At 33.7% G+C, this 21,062-nt stretch overlaps 1 protein-coding gene across 5 annotated transcripts in view; it reads right to left on the bottom strand.

Moving 5' to 3' along the window:
• Nucleotides 1-21,062, bottom strand: part of Zfyve16 (zinc finger FYVE-type containing 16) — a 41,597-nt gene that overhangs the window by 20,292 nt on the left and 243 nt on the right. For 2 of the 5 annotated variants that reach the window (XR_005728661.2, XM_040273783.2), the window contains exons 1-7: nt 20,896-21,054; nt 12,098-12,206; nt 9,237-11,512; nt 8,187-8,283; nt 5,411-5,572; nt 3,126-3,268; nt 1,134-1,512 (exon numbers count right to left, since the gene is read on the bottom strand). Coding sequence is in view for 4 of the 5 variants with exons in the window: in XM_040273783.2 (XP_040129717.2) it covers nt 1,134-1,512; nt 3,126-3,268; nt 5,411-5,572; nt 8,187-8,283; nt 9,237-11,512; nt 12,098-12,167 (3,127 nt within the window). In the remaining variant the exon portion in view is untranslated. Of the gene's footprint in view, nt 1-1,133; nt 1,513-3,125; nt 3,269-5,410; nt 5,573-8,186; nt 8,284-9,236; nt 11,513-12,097; nt 12,207-17,639; nt 17,689-20,895; nt 21,055-21,062 lie in introns of those variants that run through there. The other 3 variants (XM_040273784.2, XM_040273785.2, XM_078044333.1) reach the window with 3 other exon arrangements.

Below are 21,062 nucleotides of genomic sequence, written 5' to 3'. Positions count from 1 at the left end.
TCATATGCCTGTAGCAGTGATAGGTAACAAAACTTGACAATCAACAGGAAAACATGCATGATATGCACAAAACAGAGATTCAGGGATTTTTGTCACTACTGCTAAATTCATGAAATCGTTCCTACAGATAGAACAGAGATCCTATGCTTCATTCTCCTACATTATCATGCAGAGAACCACCATCTCACATTTCAGGATGAAAAAAAAACAGCTTTGGTGACAGTGTCTATCCTAGGGAACCACTCCAAATGGGAGTTAGCCATAGAATATTCAGCTTGAAAAGGACCTTAAAGAGCCTCTTTTCTTTTACAAAGAAAACTGAGGCCCAAGGAGATGAAATAACATGCTTCAAATCATTCATGTTACAAGTAACAAATGAGAAACTAAAATTCCCAGTTTTGTTGTCCAATATAATACTCTAGTTTTTTTTTTAGATACAATGCTTCTTTTTTTAAAAAATATTTTTTTAGTTCTCAATTGACCTTTATTATTTAATTTATTTATATGTGGTGCTGAGAATCAAACCCAGTGACTCACACATGCTAGGCAAGCATGTGACCACTGAGTCAAAACCCCGTCCCCTACAATGCTTATTTAAAAAGAAAAAAAGAGCAGGACACCCTGATGCATGCCCTATAATCCCAGCCACTTGGGAGGCTGCAGACATGGATCACAAGGTTCAAGGCCAGCCTCAGCAATTTTGTGAGGCCCTAAGCAACTTAGTGAGACAGTGTCTCAAAATAAAAAAATAAAAAGGGCCGGGGATCTGACCTAGTGGTAAAATGTCACTGGGTATAATCCCTAGTACTAAAAATAAATAAATAAATAAATAAATTTAAAAAGAATATAAATTTAAAACCTTAATACAATGAAAACATTGCTAAAAGTCTGAATTTCCTTATTGTATTGGATTTTAACTCATTTTAGAGAACTAGATATGATAAATGAATCATAAAAATTCAAATTCTCTAGAATTTTTTACATAAGGCTTGTTGAAAACTAAAGATAACAGCCTACTACACATTTTAATAAAATTAAGTTTTTAAAAAGGCATTTCATACATTGTAGACAAAATTTATCAGTATATTCTTTTTAAAAAAGTATTTTAAAATTTTAAATAACTGCTATCCTACCTGATCCCTTTTCTCCAGATGTAACCAGAAGTGGAGGCAAACTGTCCTCATCATTAGGTAAAAGACTAATTTTATTGCAAACATACTTCTCAATATCACACAATAATCTATAATCTGAAATACTAGTGACAGGTAAATTGCTATTAACCATGACACTAGGAAGAGCAGATGGTTCCTCAATTTCTGCAAAAACATCATCAGCTAGTGCAAAAGAACCAGAAGTAGGTATCCCCTCAGTTCCTGTGTTTATAGGCTGTTTTTCCACAGATGGAACATGAAAAATAGGAGTCCGAATTATTTCTTTTCTTGTAATATCTCCTATCTCACTGTTTGTTTTTTCCACTGTAGAAGAATGGGTATGATCCACTGGGTTTACATTCTGTAAAATATGGGATAAAAATTCAATCAGTTCTTATTCTCTGTTCAACTGTGAAATTCTGATCTTTACAGTCAAACATATAGTTTTAGTAAGAATGAGCACATTCATATTCTTCTGAAGTAAATTTCTCAAGAAATAGTACCATTTTACTTCTTTAAGTTCAGGAGCATAAGATGTTAAGGAACATAAGGACTTAGACTCACAGCATGTTTAGGTAGATATAAGTAACTTATTGACTGGAAAAATGAGAAAAGAGGTTGAGGATCCTGCACCATATCACATGTAATCAACCAACTTGGTTCAAATCAAAGCTCTCTCATTCTTATGACAATCAACAAAGGCTGGGAAGGTAGGGGAGAAGGAAAATCAAGAATCAATATTAAATAAGAATGATTCATGAATTCAAGTGATATGTTCTAGCCATGGAAGACTTCCATTTTGTTGAAAGACTGATAGGGAATAAGTCCTAGATAAGGAAGATATTTTTGGTTATCATGCCCATTTGTAAAACCTAGCAAAAGAACTCTTACTAACAAGAGGCATATATTGTCTATCTACTATTTAAACAAAGCACATGTGTGTAAATACAAGCATAAATATCACCATCAGACTTTCCTGAATGTGTATAAACCATTAAATCAATATTAGTCTAAACAAAATTGCTAAATCTTAAGTTACATTTACCTATACCAATGTTTCTCAAAATGTGGTCCAGAGATTCTATAGGTCCCCAAGATCTTTCAGGAAGTCGATGAGGACCTAAGATTTTCTTCATATGAAAAAAACACAGCACAATACACTGAATGCAGGTATGAGAATCTGTCTTCTATTAAGTCAGATATTAAAGAAATTTGCAAAAATGTAAAACAATGCCACTCTTCTTTCTAAACTGCTTTGGTTTTGAAAGTAAGGTTTTTCATAAAAATAATATTTCTACTAATGTAATGGGTTTATTATTTTGTAATTAATAAATATCCTTAAATTTTTTCAATTTAATTTAAAATACAGTAATTACCAATAGGTATAAACTACATATCTTAGGGATTCTCAATAACTTTTAAAAGACTACAAAGGGGTCCTAAGTCTAAAATGTTTGAGAACCATTGCCTTAGGCTAACATGAAAAGGGTAAAATCTAAAGCACATTCACTGTTACCTATACAGGCATACCTCAGAGATACTGTAGGTTCAGTTCCAGACCATTGCAATACAAAATGAGTCACATGAATTTTTTGGTTCCCAGTGCATATAAAAGTTATGTTTACACTATCCTGTAGTTTATTAAGTGTGTAATAGTATTATATCTTTAAAAAAAACACAATGTACGTATCTTAATTAAAAAATATTTTATTACTCAAAAACGCTAACGATCATCTGAACTGTTGGTAAAATGGCATTGACAGACTTGTTCCACATGGGGTTGCGGTAACCTTCAAATTGTAAATAATGTAACATCTGTGAAGTGTAATGAAGAAACTGCAATAAAATAAGGTATGCCTGTACATTGCTTATTTTAGGAAACTCAAAGCATTGAAAACATAAGTACTGTAAAAATCACATGAGGAACTATCCAAAAAACAGAATTTTATTTAACGAATAAGTTAGACGCCTTACCACAGGCACATCAGGTAAGAGAGGACTAAAGTCTTCAGAGTATCTTTTACTTCCAGATGATAATTTTGTTGTATCTGCAACTTCACCGTTAGGCAATATGCCATCTGCAAACCATACTCTTTTCTGTTCTTTGGAACATAGTCCTAGAATCAGTTGGGAAAACAAATCATTTTAGTCTGGCAATGTTGCAGGGATGTAATACCAAATGGTCAGGAAATGTTTTCAAAAGCTTTTTGCTGTCCATTGGCCAGCTCTGCATTCTCAGGGCTACAAAGGCCTCAATAAATGTTTTTGTGTATGTGTGATTCATCTATCCTAAGCAGAGTCCTTTTCTACCTAATTCATACAAAAGGAGCATATTAGACTAGATGTGACCCTAGGAATCACATACACTGAAAAGAAGTATATGGAGAGATTACACATTAAAAACACTAGGGGAAGATTTAAAGCATATATTATGGAGTTTGAGTTTGTGAGCATGGAATGGGAACTGAATAAAACTTACCAATTAAGGCACAGGAATGAAAAGTGTAGATCAGAGCATGGCAGATAAGCAAAGGAAAACATATAAAGAACAGAAAGAAATAAATTGGCTAAAAAAGGAAACAAGATCACTTAGGCATACCAGAAAGTCATTTTTTACTTTCATTTCATGAGAGAAGCATAACATTTTTTGTTTTTATGATACGGATACAAAACTTTATTAATTTTTATTACCAATTCCTCTCAAATTTGGAGGCAAATGACTAGAAATCAGCATAAATATTTTTCTCTTTTATTATAAAATAGCCACAGAGGAAGGTTATGAAAATTGATGCCAAAAGATTTTTTAAAAAATATTTTTGTAGTTGTAGATGAATAGAATGCCTTTATTTTGTTTATTTTTATGTGGTGCTAAGGATTGCACCCAGTGCCTCACACATGGTAGGCAAGCGCTCTGCCACTGAGCTAAAGCCCGGCCAATGCCAAAAGATTTTAAACAATATCAAAATACAAAAGTCTACTTTTATCTACAAAATACAATGTTTACTTTCCAAAACTGAAAACAATTGAATCACATATTTTTGCACTATCAATGGACATACTGAACAATGTATTTTTCTTGCATTTGCAATAGTTTTATAATTTAACAATTCTGATTGTCAATATAAAAATAGGTAAATGTTTTAGACAAATATATTCATCTTTAGAGCTATAATACATAATCATATATTTTGAATCTTCTTATTTTGTTTATAATTATAAATACAAAATAGCTACTGAGTGATAAACTAAAATCCAAAATAATTGTCAGAAGTATCCAAATTTACATTTAGCTAACATTTACAGTTATTTTCTAGCATAGTACAGTCTTCATTCCCCAGACTAATGTTTAAAAATATACATGGGCTTTACTCAAGATGCTAAATGACAACAGGTTATAAGAAACAAAACCTCAAACGTTTAAAAATATATTGGTAAAAAATTTTATTATTGTGGTAATTTATAAAATTTAAAACATTTTTAAAGAAAAAAGCTCAGTGACAGAGTAATTGCCTAGCATGTGTGAGGCACAGGGTTCAATCCTTAGCACTACATAAAAAATAAATAATAATTATTAAAAAATAGGAAAAAAAACGATATGTGAGTTATTGACCAATTGTCTCTAAAACCCAACCCCACCATTCCACAGAGTACTTGTAGATGCTAGGCTGAAAATACGGAAAGTACAATTCCCAATTTCCTTTGCTAGCTAATTGGCTATGGTCAAGTTCTGCCAAAGGTAGGCAGCAGTGGGAAACCAGAGGTGGGAAGAGAAGAAATCCTTTCTATTCTACTTCCTGCCAGGATCCTTGCAGCAGCAGCAGAACTATCACTACCACTGGATATTGCTGCATGTCCCATAACTTTCAGAATTTCTAACATTAACCCTGGAACTCCCCTTCAGTCATCTGAGCACCGACCCTAGGAAGTCCCTTAATGGTTCCAGCATTTGCCACATGGTTTCTCCCCAGAAGTAAAAGCCTCAGTGATGTGATGCTCCAACCCCTGACTCCAAGTTCTAAACACCAAGCTCCTCCTGATGCCCTTGTTCCAAGTTTTAATATTACTCCTCTGGCCCCTTTTGTCCCCTCCAACCCCACTGGTGGTAGCTGCTTGCAATTACTAGTTTCTCAGATGCTTGACCATGCCAACATAACATGTATAACCAATTCCTATATTAAATTCCTCCTCCTGATATTTAGTCTGGTTTCTATTTTAATAATTTTTCTTTAGTCTAAGAAATAGCATTTTATTCCTGTTACCTTCAATACTTGGTTGTTTAAGTGCTGAGATTGGTAAAGTTGTAGGTGAAGGTATGCTAGATGTTTGGGTCTCCTGAAGAGGCTGGATGGTAGCACATTCATCAGAATGATTAGATTTAAGATTAGAAGCAGTTGGACTCATCATCCTTTCAAATGCCTGAGCTACAAAGAGGAAAGAATAGTATTAAAATCTCAGATGTCTTTAAAGTTCAAAGTAAATTATAATAATAAATACTCAATTTTTTTAAGTTGAAAGGAGAAAGAAATAAATGGCTTATCAAGAAAAAGAAGTGGCACTTGGCAGAAATACTATCTGAGTAACTAGCAAAAGCTCCTTACTTTAGTTGGCAACACTCCACTTTGATACGGTACCAGTGAATTATTTGATATTTTATTTTATTTGGTATCTTTTAATATCTACTATGAAAATACTCCTTTTTAAATACGAGTACCTCTCTACTTTTGCCCTTGAACTTCGTGGGTCTATTTCCAATATAGTTAAGAGTCACTCTCTTAACACATAAATCACCAACTCATCACTGCTTGGTTTAAAATTTTTTAATGGCTTCCAAATTGCAGTGAAAATTTAAGTTCCTAAAATGGCTCACAAAACCCTAAATGATCTGCATCCCTACCTATTCTACCTTCCCAGTTAGCTATCTTTCCTGGTTAGACTTCATCTCTCACCACAATCTCACTTGTTCAACAAGTTAAGCAAATATTCCCTCTGTCTAGAATGCTCTCCCCAAAGGTACTTACACAGTTTTAGTCTTTTACTTCCTTCAAGTCTCTATTTACATGTCATATTATCATAAAGCCTCACTTTGACCATCTTATAAAAATACTACCTCTTGGCACCAATCTGTTACTATTTATCCCTATTCCACTTTAAATTTCATTTTAAGGTATTATCACCATCTGATATCCTCTTCGTTTACTATCCATATGTACCCACATTCAATATTGTTGAATGATTTTTTTCAATCAAAAAACACAAAGCAGCACTGGTTCAACATTTCTCCAAACCAATCTGCTATAAATGCTGCCACTGTTAAAATAATCTTCTACAAGTGCCACCAAATGTTAGCACTCTTAGAAAATGGCTCTGTTAACCAAGTGAAATTCACATATCGTATACTCTGGGTTTCAAAGTAATTTCCAATTTGCCCCAATCTACCTGATAGCTTTCACACGCACATGTCCTCAAAACTCATAGAATCTCAACACAACTTTTTTATTATCCACAACCTCGATTCAATCTTTTTCCTTCACTGAATGTGTCTCACAACCCTTCTTTCCCTTTTTATTAGATAACATTATTTACTTCTATCATTTTCAACCCTATGGTAAGTTAACTTTTTAATTCATGCTTTCTTGTAGTATGTAAATTAATGATAGTAGCCCTCTAAATTAAACTATATGCTTATACACTATAAGATATCAAAATACACAAAACTAAATAAATTTCATAATACATTTTTTGATAAATCAGAGTTTGATCTCAGTATCTTACTGAATATATTACATGATTATATGTTCTCCCCTTTTGAACCTTACAGTCAGAATATGTTTTAATTCCTACCTAAAAATCGAACTTGTCAACTCAAACAATACATCAAAAGATCATAGCTGTTTTACTATGTTTTTTTAAGTAGGGGGAGATAATTATGTGGCATCTTGCTCTAAAATTTCTGAATTCTGGCAGATGGCTTTGGTTAACAACACGAGCAGTAGTCTTCTAGACTACTGAAACAGTACAAGAAAAAACAACTGTAAGCACTAAGCCTAACCTCTTCATAAACAATGGTGGTAACATGAAAATATAAAATGATTCATACGCTACTATCTTCCAGAGCACAGGTCAACAGCAGGTAGTAGAGCAGCTTACCTCAGGCTAACAGACTCACATCAGAGCTTTTTGGAGAATTGCTGAAAAAATTTATCTTCATTCAAAAGAGAAAAACAAATTATTATCAGGTATTTATTCTCCTGGCTAATAGGAAGCAGTGCCTGAGCTAGTGCACAGGTCTGGTCAAAAAAGGCCCAAGTAATATTTGCTGAGAATTAAACTGTCAACATATTTTTGAAAATGCAAAAAGTACTCAAAAGAACAAACATGTATTGGGGGGAAAACACAACATAACACACATGTACACAAAACCTGTGAGAACTCAAAGAAGACCATCAAGACTATTGCTGAAAATGGAAGCTAACTAGAGAGCCAGAGAAACAATGGAAAGTGCACACACATAACATTCTAAAATGAAAGGGAAAAAAAATATGAGACAAAATGTGTAAACAGCCTGGCACTCCTATGAGTTGATGAAATCATAATATTAGTACCTTATCTTTTCTTATTTTAGGTTATTTTCTAAAGGGGGGGAAACTTTTATCTTGCCTTATGCCATTAATAAATAATATTGAATACTATTTATTGGTAGATATCTTATAAATGTTTAGATTAAGATGATGAAGATGATGATGATGACAAAAACAAATAGGCAGATGAAATGCAGCATTTAGGGACTTGGTACCTGTTAAAAGTTAATGAACTGCCACTCCAGAAACTGAATGCTTCCTTTCCAGACTGGTAGTATTAATTGTGAGAGTGGAACAAAAAGAAGAGAAACCAAGCCTTGGGATGTCCCACCTAAGCCAGATAATTCAACACTAGGTCCTTGCCTTAAGAAAATAAAGAAGTTTATCTTTGTCACAATCCAATTGTTTTTAAGATATATTCAATTACTGGAGGAAAACATGTCAGGTTAATACTCACCTTTATTAATAGTCTCATAGCAGATTACACACACTCTTGCTTCCTTTTCTAGATACTGCAATTTACACTTCCTATTACAACAGACACCACAAAATACCTAGGAAGAATAAAACACCATATTTGTTTTTGTTTCAAGAATATATTATATCTACTAGGGACAGGGACAAGGGAAGCCCAAAATCTAATTAACCAATATCCATTTTTCCTATTTGATAATTCATTTTTCTAATCATCATAATTCTAAATAGAATTTGTTACCTTAAATGAAACTTCTGATTTATAACCATATTTCTGATGAGGAAAATGCCTTTAAATCAACTGTTAATTGGAAAGGGAACAAAAACTTCTTCAATGAATAAGTTTATCATTTGAAAAGCTTTTTGTAGTTCTTTGTTTAAAATTTTTACAAGTAGAACATTATTTTGCTAAAAATGAATAGGGTGATCTGAGACCAACACAATATAGGAAAATGTCAAAAAAATGCTGTATTACTTCTAAGACAAGTTTGTAGACAATCTCTTTATCCTCTGTTGTAAAACAGAACACAAATGAAGTCAGTTTCAGTATTCTGAACCTTGGGTAAGCCAATTTGCCTCTCAGTGATTCCCTGGGCATCAGTCACAACACTAGCTACAAAGTGGTCTTGAAATTTAGTATTTAAGGACACAGGTGGATCTGACCGAATTTGGAACATATGATGTGTCAATATGAGAAAGGTAAGGACAGTATTCTTAAGTTTCACTAAACTTAGTAATAAAAGTTCCTCATTTCCCAGAATGTAATGAATGCCCATGACAATGTACCATTTATTCAACTATCAAGCAATCTATAAAATGGCAGGTGTTTTACATATTTCCATAATTGGGAGGTGAAAAACACTGATTTTAAACTAACTAAAGCATGGAGTCACCAGTTAATTAATCTTTTCTGTCATTACATTTCATTTAAAATGTCCCCAAACAATAAAAGACTTGGACTGGGGATATAGCTCAGTGGCAGAGTGTTTGACTATCATTAATGAGGCCAAAGACAAAGATTTTTATAACTTACTTTCCCACATGCTCTGCAATGATGTCGCCGTTTTGTAAAAGTAAATTTCACTTGACAATTCATACAGTTTGGAGCTTCTGAATCAGGAATCCAAGTGGGTTGTTTCTGGCCCAAAACTAAGCCTTCTTTGCAAGTGTTTTCAGGTAGAGAATCTTCATTTGCAGATATAAAACTAGATCTACCTTCAAAATTACTTTCTATATCAATATAATTAGAGTTGAAATTAACCTGAGGATCAGTTGTAGAATCTATAGTACAAGTATTTGGAGCAATCGTATTTGCTATGCTAGGTTCACTTTCTGGTATATTTGGAACATCTGGCTTGTTCAGTTCCTTTGAACTCTTTATTCTTGATGGAAGGTTAAGCAATTGCTTAGGTCTAGCTCCCCCAACATGAATAGATTGACTGTTGGTATCAGAGACTGGTAATTCATTCATCACCTCAGTCTTACTGATAGGTAACCCTTGTTCAATTGGAATTATGCCTTTTTCCCCTATAGAAAAGCCACCATTTTCTCTTGTATTTTGTTTATCAACTGCTTCACATATCAAGTTAATGCCATCACTTTTCCCAGTAGCTCCTGCTTCAGCATTGAAATATATGTCACTGGCATTTCCATCATCTAAGCCTTTTACATCTATCTGATTCATTTGAAATTTTAAATCACTTACATTTTCTTCAAAAGATTTTATGTTAGTGGTCTGAAGATACTGTTCTGTCAGAAAGGCATCAAGTTCAGCATCACTAATTAGTGCACCACTTTTCATGCCTTCATCAATATTAAAGTAATCTAAATCTTGCCCATCCATATCATTGCTTGAAAAAGTAAAACCTTTGCAACGATCAGGAGACTCTAGGGCATGAGCACCAGAAAGCTCCATTTGAGATTCAGCAGCTATGGAAGAATTGGTGTTTTCAGGGTAATCCAAAGATTCAACTCTGATTACCATCTGCTCAGATTCTACCTTTCCATCCTCCCTCTTTTCATTTACTGGCTGAAGAAGTATGGTTTTACATTTTTCCTTTTTCAAAAGATCAGTCACCCTGAATGGTTCCCCATCTAGAACAACACTCTTTTGCGTTTCTTCATGCATAGTCGCTGCATCTTGTATATGGTCTTTAGGTTCATTCCGAGGTAAAGAATCACCATGTGCTTTACTGTCAATTAATGATCCACACAAAGACCCAGACAATGAAAGACAGGATAATGAAGAATGTACACCTTCTCTTGAAACATGTAAAGTTGAAGAGGAATCTTGGATTATATCATTATTATCTGTAAGGTCTAAGTTTTTTGAGTCTATTTTTCTACATTGTTTTATAAACATAGCAGTTTTATCTTCCTGAAAGGAAAAGTCAGGTAATTTGAAATTTTCATCTCTTAAATTTGAGTCATTTAAGCATAAATCTTCATTTTTTAGAAAACTTTTGCAAGGCAAACCACTGGTACTACCTCCTTCTTTCATACATTCTGTGGCAGTTATGGCTGCTGTATCTATCTCCTCTTTTACTAAATAGTCATCATCTTTTAATAATTCACATGGCAGACTCTTGTGTTGCAGGTTATCTTTGGCATCAAATATTTTGGAACTTTGGTGAGTCAAAGCAGGTGACATGTTAAAATCAACAATTGGTTCTAACTGACTAGAGATCTTTTTATCCTTTAAATTTTCTGTTTCGCTGTATTTACAAGAATCTGAAAGAACTGTATCTACTTTTATACCCAATTCTTTGGTTCCACCAGTTTCTCTATTTTGTAATTCAGAGCTGATATTATTCTGTTCTTCTCTGACAGTATCACTAGCATGGTCTGTTGAGGAAACACACAGAGTATCTGAAACTGAAGATGAATCCAATTCAGTCAAAAAATGTGCACTAGACTTATTATCATCTGGCAATAATTTTTTAATATCTTCTTCACTATTAGTTGCATGAACTAAGTTACCCATATCACTTATTAAGTCACAGACAGGTTTACTACATCGTCTCATGTGTAAAGGCTGGGTTTCATCTGAAGTACTACCGTCCACAGAAGAAAGGAGATCAAGTCCTGTTAAATTTTTTTCATTTTGCATACAAGTTAGTCCCTCAAGAGTTTTTTCATTCAAGGAAAGCTCATTTACTTCATGGCATGTTTCTGACGAGGCACAACTACTAATGCAATGTTGGTCCTTTGGCAGCAGTGAAGTTAACTGGGAAGAAACCAACTCTGAAGAAACTGAACAATAGTTAGAATCATATGCATTTTTTGCATCTTGAAGATAATCTTCTTCATCTAATAAAAAATAGAAACACAAAGTTATCCAGGAGGCCCTAATCAAATAAATATTATAAAAATTATTTTTAAAGACTCCTAAATGGAATAAACTTTTTGTTTAGCTTTCAAGAACTTTCTGGTTTTGTTTCTTTTGAATATAAATGTCATAAGGTGATAGAAATTCCACTTAATAATTCAGCTGCATTATAAAAACCAGACTAAGAAAAAGCTGAAAAACAATTTAACTTTTTTATTCTGCCCTCCACTTTCCTGGTCTTAATTCTGAGGAAAATATCATCTTTCACAGTCATGAATCTCTATATAACACTTTAAAGCTGCTCTTAGCTTGCTTATATGCTGATTTTCTTATAGCTAAACTTGTATCTGCAAAGAAACTTCTAGTTTTCTTCCATTCCGACTATTGGCTCCATTCTGTATTAGAATAAACTAATATGTTATAATGAAACAAGTAAACATTTTATGGAAAAAACCAATGAGACTAAAATTGAAATCAAATTTTGCTTTGAGGACTTTATATCTGAAATGACTGAATTACAGAAATTTAAAAATTCCAATAATGGCAAAAATGGAAAAACAACAAACCTGGGTTCTGTTCAAAATCATCAAGGAGTTTGTCCAAGTCACTGACAGCTGCTTTAAAATAATTGTCCATCTTACCTGTAGACTTATTCAGAATTTAATTCTTGTATATCTAGAAAATAAATAAGTACATTTCATTTAATTTTCTAATATATAAATATTATTCCATCTATTCTATCACATGAAACATGAAATATAAACAAAAATATAATTTCACAATAATCCTTTGAGGAATTTACCCTTTAGGTGGAAAAAATGGTCTCCATATAAAAATGACATGAGCCCGGCCCAATGGCACATGCCTGCAATCCCAGCTGCTCATGAGACTGAGGCAGAAGGATCATAAGTTCCAGGCCAGCCTGAGAAAATTAGTAAGATCTTGTTTCAAAATAAAAATTTAAAAAGGAGTAATAGGTTAGTAATAGTAATGGGTTAGTGCCCTAACAACCCTCCAATGAGTGGGATTGTAGTTCAGTCGATGAGGCCCTGAGTTTAAAACCCAGGACCACCAAAAGAAAAAAAAAAATAACATGGATATGAAAATCAACTCATACAATATGCAACATAACATACAATGTACAACATAACATTGTACACATAGCTATTATGCATTTTAAAACACTTATCTAAATAATTCACAGGTCAAAGAATTCACAATGAAAACTAATACTTAGAAATACTGCATATCAAATAATATACTACATACAGAGATTAAAAAAAATAGTCCATAGAAAACTAAAAAAGTCAGTTTGTGAAAAGATGAATGAAGTGCATGAACCTCTGATCTAAGTCATAAATTTCACCAAATAAGCCTGAGACACTTTGCAGGAATCTATAAATAACTAATGAGATAATACAAAAGAATTAAAGAAGCCAAGTCAAAGGGGTTCTCACTGGCTTAAATTGAACATCAAATTGAACAACTTAACATTAAATTAATGAAGACCACAAAGGACTGAAAACAAATCAGACAAAAAAAAAATAACAATACTAACATAAAGAACACAGCATTCATTGGAGGGCTGTTAGGGTAACCCATTACTATTATTCTACTAACCTATTACCTTGAAAGTTAACAAAGGAAAAGAAGAATTTTTTCTGACCTTTACTTACAAAATATACTTTAGGATAATAAAATACTTTCTGAGGAAAAGTTATTTAGACAAGAATTCCAGTTCAGAGCAGAAGAATATTTAAAAAATTTTTAAATCATCTATTCATGGTCCCTAAGCAATGGCTATCATGAATGTTAAAACCATTAGAGAAAAAGGTTGATGGAGAACTTGAAACTGCTGAGATCATTATGGTTAACATATCTGAATTCAAAGACCAATTTCACCACCAATAAATATGGAAGAACACATCACACAGAATATATTTCTGTCTAAAGATCTGACACTGAATCTAATCAAACTTTTAGAACTAATTGCATGTTCGCAGGAAATTCAAACTGAGAAAGAAAAATTAAATGACATAAAAAGAAAGCAATCAGCTTGCTGGGCATGGTGACATACACCTGTAATCCCAGCAAATTGAGAGGCTGAGGTAGGAAGCTGGGGCAGGAGAACTAAAAGCTCAAGACCAGTCTCAGCAACTTAGCTAGGTCATATGTAATTTAGCGAGACCCTTTCTCAAATAAAAAATAAAAAGGCTGGGGATGTAACTCAGTGGTAAAATGCCTGAGTTAAATTCCCAGTACCAAAAAAGAAAAAGAAAGAAAGAAAATCAGCTAAATTAATCCAGAAGGTGAAATACTTTATTTTTCATATTTTAAAATATATTTGGGATTTTGTATGTATGTGGTACTGGTGACTGAACCAAGAGGCCTCTACCACTAAGCCATATCCCTATGCCCTTTGATTTACTTTTGAGACAGAATCTAAGTTATTGAGGATTTCCTCAAACTTGCAATCCTTCTGCCTCTCCCTCCTGAGTTGCTGATCATAGGTTTGCACCACTGCACCTGATTAAGGCAGAACACTTTACAGCAAAGTTTTTCAAATTGTCTATGGTGAATGTTGTTGTTTACATTTCCAAGCTGCTGCAAACTGTTACTCTTGTAACACAAGAAAATTCAACAAATTTTGAATAATAAATACAAACAAAAGGATATAGTTAATTAAACACATGGGAGGTTGCCTGGAGCAGAGAACAGGAGTGGGAAATGAGAGACAAGAGACAAGAATTGAGAGAGCTTTACAAGAACCAGTTATGATTGAGTCCTGTGAACTAAGGACACTTGTGGTCTAGAAAGAGACTTGAAATGTGGGTTAAAAAGATTAGACAGAGTTTAAGAGAATGAAATGAACTGAAAGAACTTTTTGAAGAAATTACCTGAAACACTTTATAAGAGCTAAGGAAGAGATAAAATGAAAAACAAAAGACATAGATGAACTGGTAAAGATTGAGTTTAGCATACATGAGACCCTGAGTACAATTCCAGAATTAAAAAAAAAAAAAAAATCGAGAGCATGAAAAACTAACTTTATTAGAAGACTGTAAGAGAAATTTTTCCAGAATTGATGAAAACTCAACAGAACAGATACAGGTAATACATTGAACCAAACAACATAAGTAAAGAGAAATCTACACTTGGACACTACAGTAAACTAGTGAATCTCCAAGGTATAGTAGCCAGGGAGAAAAGATCAATTTCAAAGGAACAATAATATGAGAACAACAAATTTAAAGCAACAGGGACACTTCAAAAGTATTTTCAATAACAATGATATCATACCTTAATTCAATAAAGCATATTATTTATTTTGTTTCCATTTTTAAAACTGTGGTTATTCTGTACATACAGAAGAGTTAACAAAACACAGACACCAAGCCAATTAAAGGGATTTGGAGGAAGAGAGAATGCAGGAAGCCGAGTAATAATTCAAGGAATATTCTCAGAGAAGAGAAAATACAATGCAACTATGAAACAAACAGGAAGCCATAAATAAGGAACATATGGAGAACAAAAAGTGATCAAGGAAATTGACAGCAGAAATCTTAAAATGTAAGAAAGGCTTGCTGGGTGTGCTGGCACAATCTGTAATTCCAGTAACTCAGGAGACTGAGGATTGCATGTTTGAGGTCATCCTCTGCAATCTGTGAGGTCCTATCTCAAAATAACATTAAAAAGGGGTGGGGATCTACCTCAGTGGTAGAAAACTTGCCTAGCATGTGGGAAATTCTAAATTCAATCCTCAGTACTGGGTGGGGGAAGGAAAGAGAAACTTTTGGGTTTATAGTGAAAGCAGTGCTTAAAGAGACATTAATAGCAATAAATGCATATATTTTTAAAAGAATTAAAACCTGAAATCAATAATCTAAGCATCCACTCTGGAAACTAGGAAAAAAATAAATAAAAGGAGGCAGGTGCAGCAGTACAATCCTATAATCCCAGTGACACTGGAGGTTGGGGCAGGGAATCACAAGTTTGAAGCCTCGGCAACATAGCGAGTGCCTAAGCAGCTCAGTGAGACCTTGTCTCAAAATTAAAAAAAAAAAAAAAAAAACTGGAGATGTAACTAAGTGGTAAAGCATCCCTGGGTTCAATCCCCAGTATTTAAACAAAACAAAACAAAAAACAACAGAAATTTCAGCCAAAAACCCAGCAGAAGAAAAGATAAAAATAAATACAAAAATCAATGAAATTAAAAACAGTATACAGGAAAGCAGTAAGTTAACAGAGAAAACCAATAAAACCAAAACCTTGTTCTCCAAAATGATCAATAAAATTGATAGACTAAGATCAAGAAAAAAGAGAAACAAATTATTAACATCAGAAATCAGAGTGTATTTATCATTACTGAAGCCATAGACATTAAAAGAAAAATAAAGAATTCTATGAACAACTCTATGCTCATAAACTTGATAATTTAAATAAAATGGATCAATTTCTCAAAAGCACACTTCAAGATAACTCCCAAACCCATGTCTATTTTTAAAAATTAATAATTATTGACCTTCCATAAAATAAATCATCAGGTCCAGATGGATCCATTGGTGAATTTTACTAAACATTTAAGGAAAAACAAAATACTAATTCTCAGTAATTTCTTCCAGAAAAAAAGAATCAAAATGAACACTTTCAAATTCACTCTTTAAGACAGCATTACCCTAAAATCAAAACCAAATAATGATGTCACGAGAAAGGAAAGTTATAGACCAATTTTGCTCATTAACATAGATGCACAAATACTCAACAAAATATTAGAAAATTGTATCTAACAATGTATACAAAGAATTACATAACATGACCAAATAGGATTATTCAGTTATACAAGGCTGACCCAACATTTGCAAATTAATCATTGTAATCTACTATATCAGCAAATTATCATATAATCATATCAATTGATACAAAAAGAAAAAAAAAACTTAAAAAAAAACAAACAGCACCTGTTCATGATAAAAACTCTCAACCACGCCAGGTACAGTGGCACATGCCTGTAATCCCCAAGTGGCTCAGGAGGCTGAGACAGGAGGATGCAGAGTTCAAAGGCAGCTTTAGCAAAAGTGAGGCTAAGTAACTTAGTGAGACCCTGTCTCTAAATAAAATACAAAAAAGGGCTGGGGATATGGCTCAGTAGGCAAGTGCCTCTGAGTTCAATCCCCAGTACCCAAACAACAACAACAACCACAATAAAAACCCTCTCAACCAACTATGGAGTAGAGGAGAACTTCTTCATGTGGATGATCAATATTTACAAGATATCTACAGTTAACTGGATATTTAATTATAAAAACCTGCTTTCCCTCAAAGACTGGGAAAAAGACTTCTCTCACCTCTCTAATTCAACATAATATTAAAAGCCCTAGCTATTGTAATAAGAAATAAAAGCTTACTGTTTGGAAAGAAGTAAAACTGAACGTGCATCTCTATATAGTAATGTACAACTAAGAATTATGTTATTTGAAGTGCCTAAAAAGTTTATAATATAATCCAACAAGTTGTAAAAGATATGGCAATATGAATACTGTACATTGAGAACTTTTAACATGAAATCTTATTAAACTATATATATTTCCCAAATATATATTCAATCAATCAAAATGTACTTTTTGAGTCAGTAATCTACCACATATAATAAAAGACACAAAATAAATGAAAGATATGCTTCTTGTTTTAAAGAAGTTTATTTAAATAAAGTGTACACATGATAAACTTGTTGGGGCAACAGTTTTACTCACTGAGCCATTTATATACTCTAAGATTATATAATAATTTATGATTATTCAAAAAATTGGTAACAATGTGAAAAATTAATCAGAAAACGGACCAAAAGTAAGGAAACTCATTAAAAATGGTAAAGCAAGAAACATGAGGACCTGAACTAAGACAGTGCAGTGAGGATGAAAAAGGAAAGAGAAAAGTGTACAGAATGAGAACTTTTGAAGAGTGAAAACAGGGCAGAAGGTTAGGAATGCTGTCAGGTTTCCATTATGGGTAACTGCACAGATGGTGGAACCACTGAAGATGACAGGCAATACGAGAGGAACAGGATTAAGGGGAACCATGAGTTCACTTTTAGATTGTTGTCAGAAGTACCTTGAGAACATCCTGGGGGAGATATCCAAAAGTCTTTGAATATAAGGATCTGGAATGCAGGAGAGAAGTCTTAGATAAAAATTTGGAAATTGGCAACACACAGTTGTTAACGGATAAGATCACCAAGGAAGAGAATACAGAAAAGGACAGGAGCTTGACATCAGATAACTAGATTGTTCATGTTCCCAAAACCACTCTGGATAGTTTTGCCTAGAGTTATATACACTTCTACAGGAAAAATATCCAATATGTCATTGTTAAACAAAAGAAAATTTATGTATAAATTTTATATATAAAATTATGTATAATATAAACCCATTTTTTACAAATAAGCTGTTTTAAAATGGTATTAACAAAAGCACATGGGAAAAAATATAGAGGACAAACATCAAACTGTTATTAATACTAAAAATATGGGAATGGGATTATGTGAACCCTTTAAAGCCACATTGTACATCTCTATTTCCTTTTTAAAATAAACATGTACTTTTATAAACAGAGAAAAAAGATAATTTGTTCTTTTCCTTAAAAATTATAGTATGTGTCTTTACAATATAAGAGACAATAAAAATCTGTTAGAAAAACACTTGGACATTGGATTATAAGTGGCAATAACAACCTGTAAGATCATGAAAAAATGTTCAATGAACCATCAAAGTAATGAGAAGTAGAACAAACGTGACTTGTTGCCTACTAAATTGAAATATAAGTTTTTTTTCATAATAGAAGTATTCAGTGTTGGTAAGGATATGATTTTTTTTAAAAAACATATGAGCCACTTCTGACAGAAAGTAAACTGAAGAATCTCTCAGGAAAACAATGTGACAATAAGTATTAATAGCCTCAAAAGTTTTTCTAATGTTTGATCTAGTAATTATTTAGAAATTTTAAAAAGTAATTCTAAACTATTAAAAACATTCAAAGATTATGATCTGTTATTGGTTGAAATAATCTAAATACCAACGTAGGACACAATAGAAAATTATACAGGCACTAGAATCAATCAGACATAACTTTCCTAGGTTCACATATGAACACATGACCAATGTAACTCCATATTATATACAACCACAAAAATAGGATGTTATAATCCATGCATGTATGTCAAAGTGCATTCTATTGTCATATATAATAAAAAATAAAAAAAATTTAAAAAGAAAATTATAGAGGCATCAAAAGTAATGTTTATGTGGATTAAAAAAAAAAAAGAATTCTATGACCAAGCAATTTCTAGAGAAACACCAGCTCTTGTGCACACATCACAAAGAATTTTCAATATTGCAAATACTGAGATTATAATAATTATTTGTATATAACTGAATTGTTATATTCAATTATAACAGTATAAAAGTGAAAACAACCTACTAGTCTGTCAATACAAGAATGGTTAAGTTAGACTTTCTCAAACTATAGACTGAGGACTCCTGAAAGATACCAAAAATCTTTTTAAGAGTCTTTAAGGTTCTTCCTTTCCCAACTACATATCTATCTAGGATAGATTTTCTTCATATGCTTTTACCTAAACAAAATAGCACACCAGACAGAACAGAGAAGCAAACACAAGAATTCAGTGCAGGGCTGGGGCTGTAGCTCAGTGGTACAGCCCTTGCTTCTAAGACTGGTTCAATCCCAATTCCAGCACCACAAGGAAATAAAATTTGTTTTCATGTGTTTATAAAGCCAGTGATTTACCTCAATGTAAAATAATTTTCCAGCCCCCCACCTGTAATCTCAGCAACTCAGGAGGTTGAGGCATGAAGATTACAAGTTCAAAACCACGCTTAACAATTTAGTAAAATCTGACCTCAAAACAAACAAACAAACAAACAAACAAACAAACAGAGCTGGGGATATAACTCAGTGATAGAGCACCCCAAATTCATTTCATGGAAAAACAATTGATTAATAAATTAATAATAAAACAATTCTATCCTTCTCACTAAATTTTGTTTTTTGAAAATAAAGTTTTCAACAAAATTATTTAATGAGTTTAAGGTTATTTTTAAATGAATAAAAAATAAATTTTCTGCATTTTTAACTTCCAAAATGGTAAATAAACTGCATTAGGAAATAAAAATTCTTTTGGTCCTCAATAATTTTTAAATGTGATTATCCCCAATCAATGTTAAATAAACTGTAGTACTATTATCTAACATTATGATTAGAGATAACAATTACATTAGAATTTAGTTTTATCTGTAATGTAGTTATTTCAAAAGATTTTCTGCTCATGTATTACTTGCATAATCAGAAAGTCAGTCATATTTATGGGGCTTTATAAGAACACGAGGAAAGCAAGCAATCCAACTGTATACAGATCTCATCATCTTAAATTAAGAAAATGCACAGGAGGGAAAAAGAAAAAAGTCAAGACATTAACAGTGAAGGATTACCTTTATATGGTGGGACTATGATTACTTTTCCTTACTCCTAATAATTTTCAAAATTTTTATCACTATACAGTTTAATAATCAGACGAGAAAAAATTAGTGAAAAATTATATGTACTTATACTGAATCAAACCATTAATCTTCTGCCAAATCAAGAGGCCAAATGAATAATTTGATCAACAAATTATTTTTAAATAAAAAATGAACTTAATATCAAAATTATGGGCCGATTTTTATACATTCAAACTAACAGGAACATTCTTAATTTGGAATATAATAATTTGCAATTACGGTAGTACAAATAAGTTAACGGGTAAAAAGTAAGGACATCTTTTCAAAGGTACCAAAGATAAGGTAGTGGGGCAGAACAGCATCGCATCCTTGCGGACTACGAGGAGGAGAAAACGCACCAGTGAGGGAATGGACACTGAGATTCGAGGCGGCTATGACAGATTCGTCTGTCGAGCCCAGTCTTTTCAGCGTAGAGACCACCACTCCTCGGGAGCCACAGTCGCCTCCTATAGTCACACCCCCTCCCCAAGCGCGACCAGCGGTGCTTCCCCTACGTCTGCCGGGGCCCAGGGGTCCAAATCCTAGTAGCGCTCAGAACCGGGCGGCCCGAGTGGGTGGGACCCGGCACCCCACAGCCCTGATGGCCCTCCTAGCCCGGTGTGGTCAGGGCTGGGATTCCCCGGCCAGCTCAGAGGGTTCGGCAAGGAACAGGTCGACAGCCGGGACTCGGTTCCTAGAGGAAGGGGAGGGCCGACCCGATGTCCAAGTCGGCGGGTCCAGCGGCCATCCCACCCTCTCCGCGAGGGCAGCGGGGGTGAGGAGAGGCCAAGACGGCCCGTTCTGGGCACTCTTACCTCCCCACCCCCTTCGGAGCTCTCTGGGGACTCGACGCGACGCTGCGCTGAGTAGAGAAGAGAGACCCGGGCCGAGAGTCCCGGGAGTGCGCGACTCCGGCTCAGAGATTGCCCGTCTTCAGTCGAGGGCTGTGCAGAAGGCGCATGCGCAGTGGAGGCTTCCCGCT

This window comes from Ictidomys tridecemlineatus, chromosome 1 (genome assembly GCF_052094955.1).
Source record: "Ictidomys tridecemlineatus isolate mIctTri1 chromosome 1, mIctTri1.hap1, whole genome shotgun sequence".
Taxonomy (NCBI): Eukaryota; Metazoa; Chordata; class Mammalia; order Rodentia; family Sciuridae; genus Ictidomys; species Ictidomys tridecemlineatus.
The sequence above is the reverse complement of the archived record's forward strand: the minus strand, read 5'-3'. Positions and strand labels throughout refer to the sequence as shown.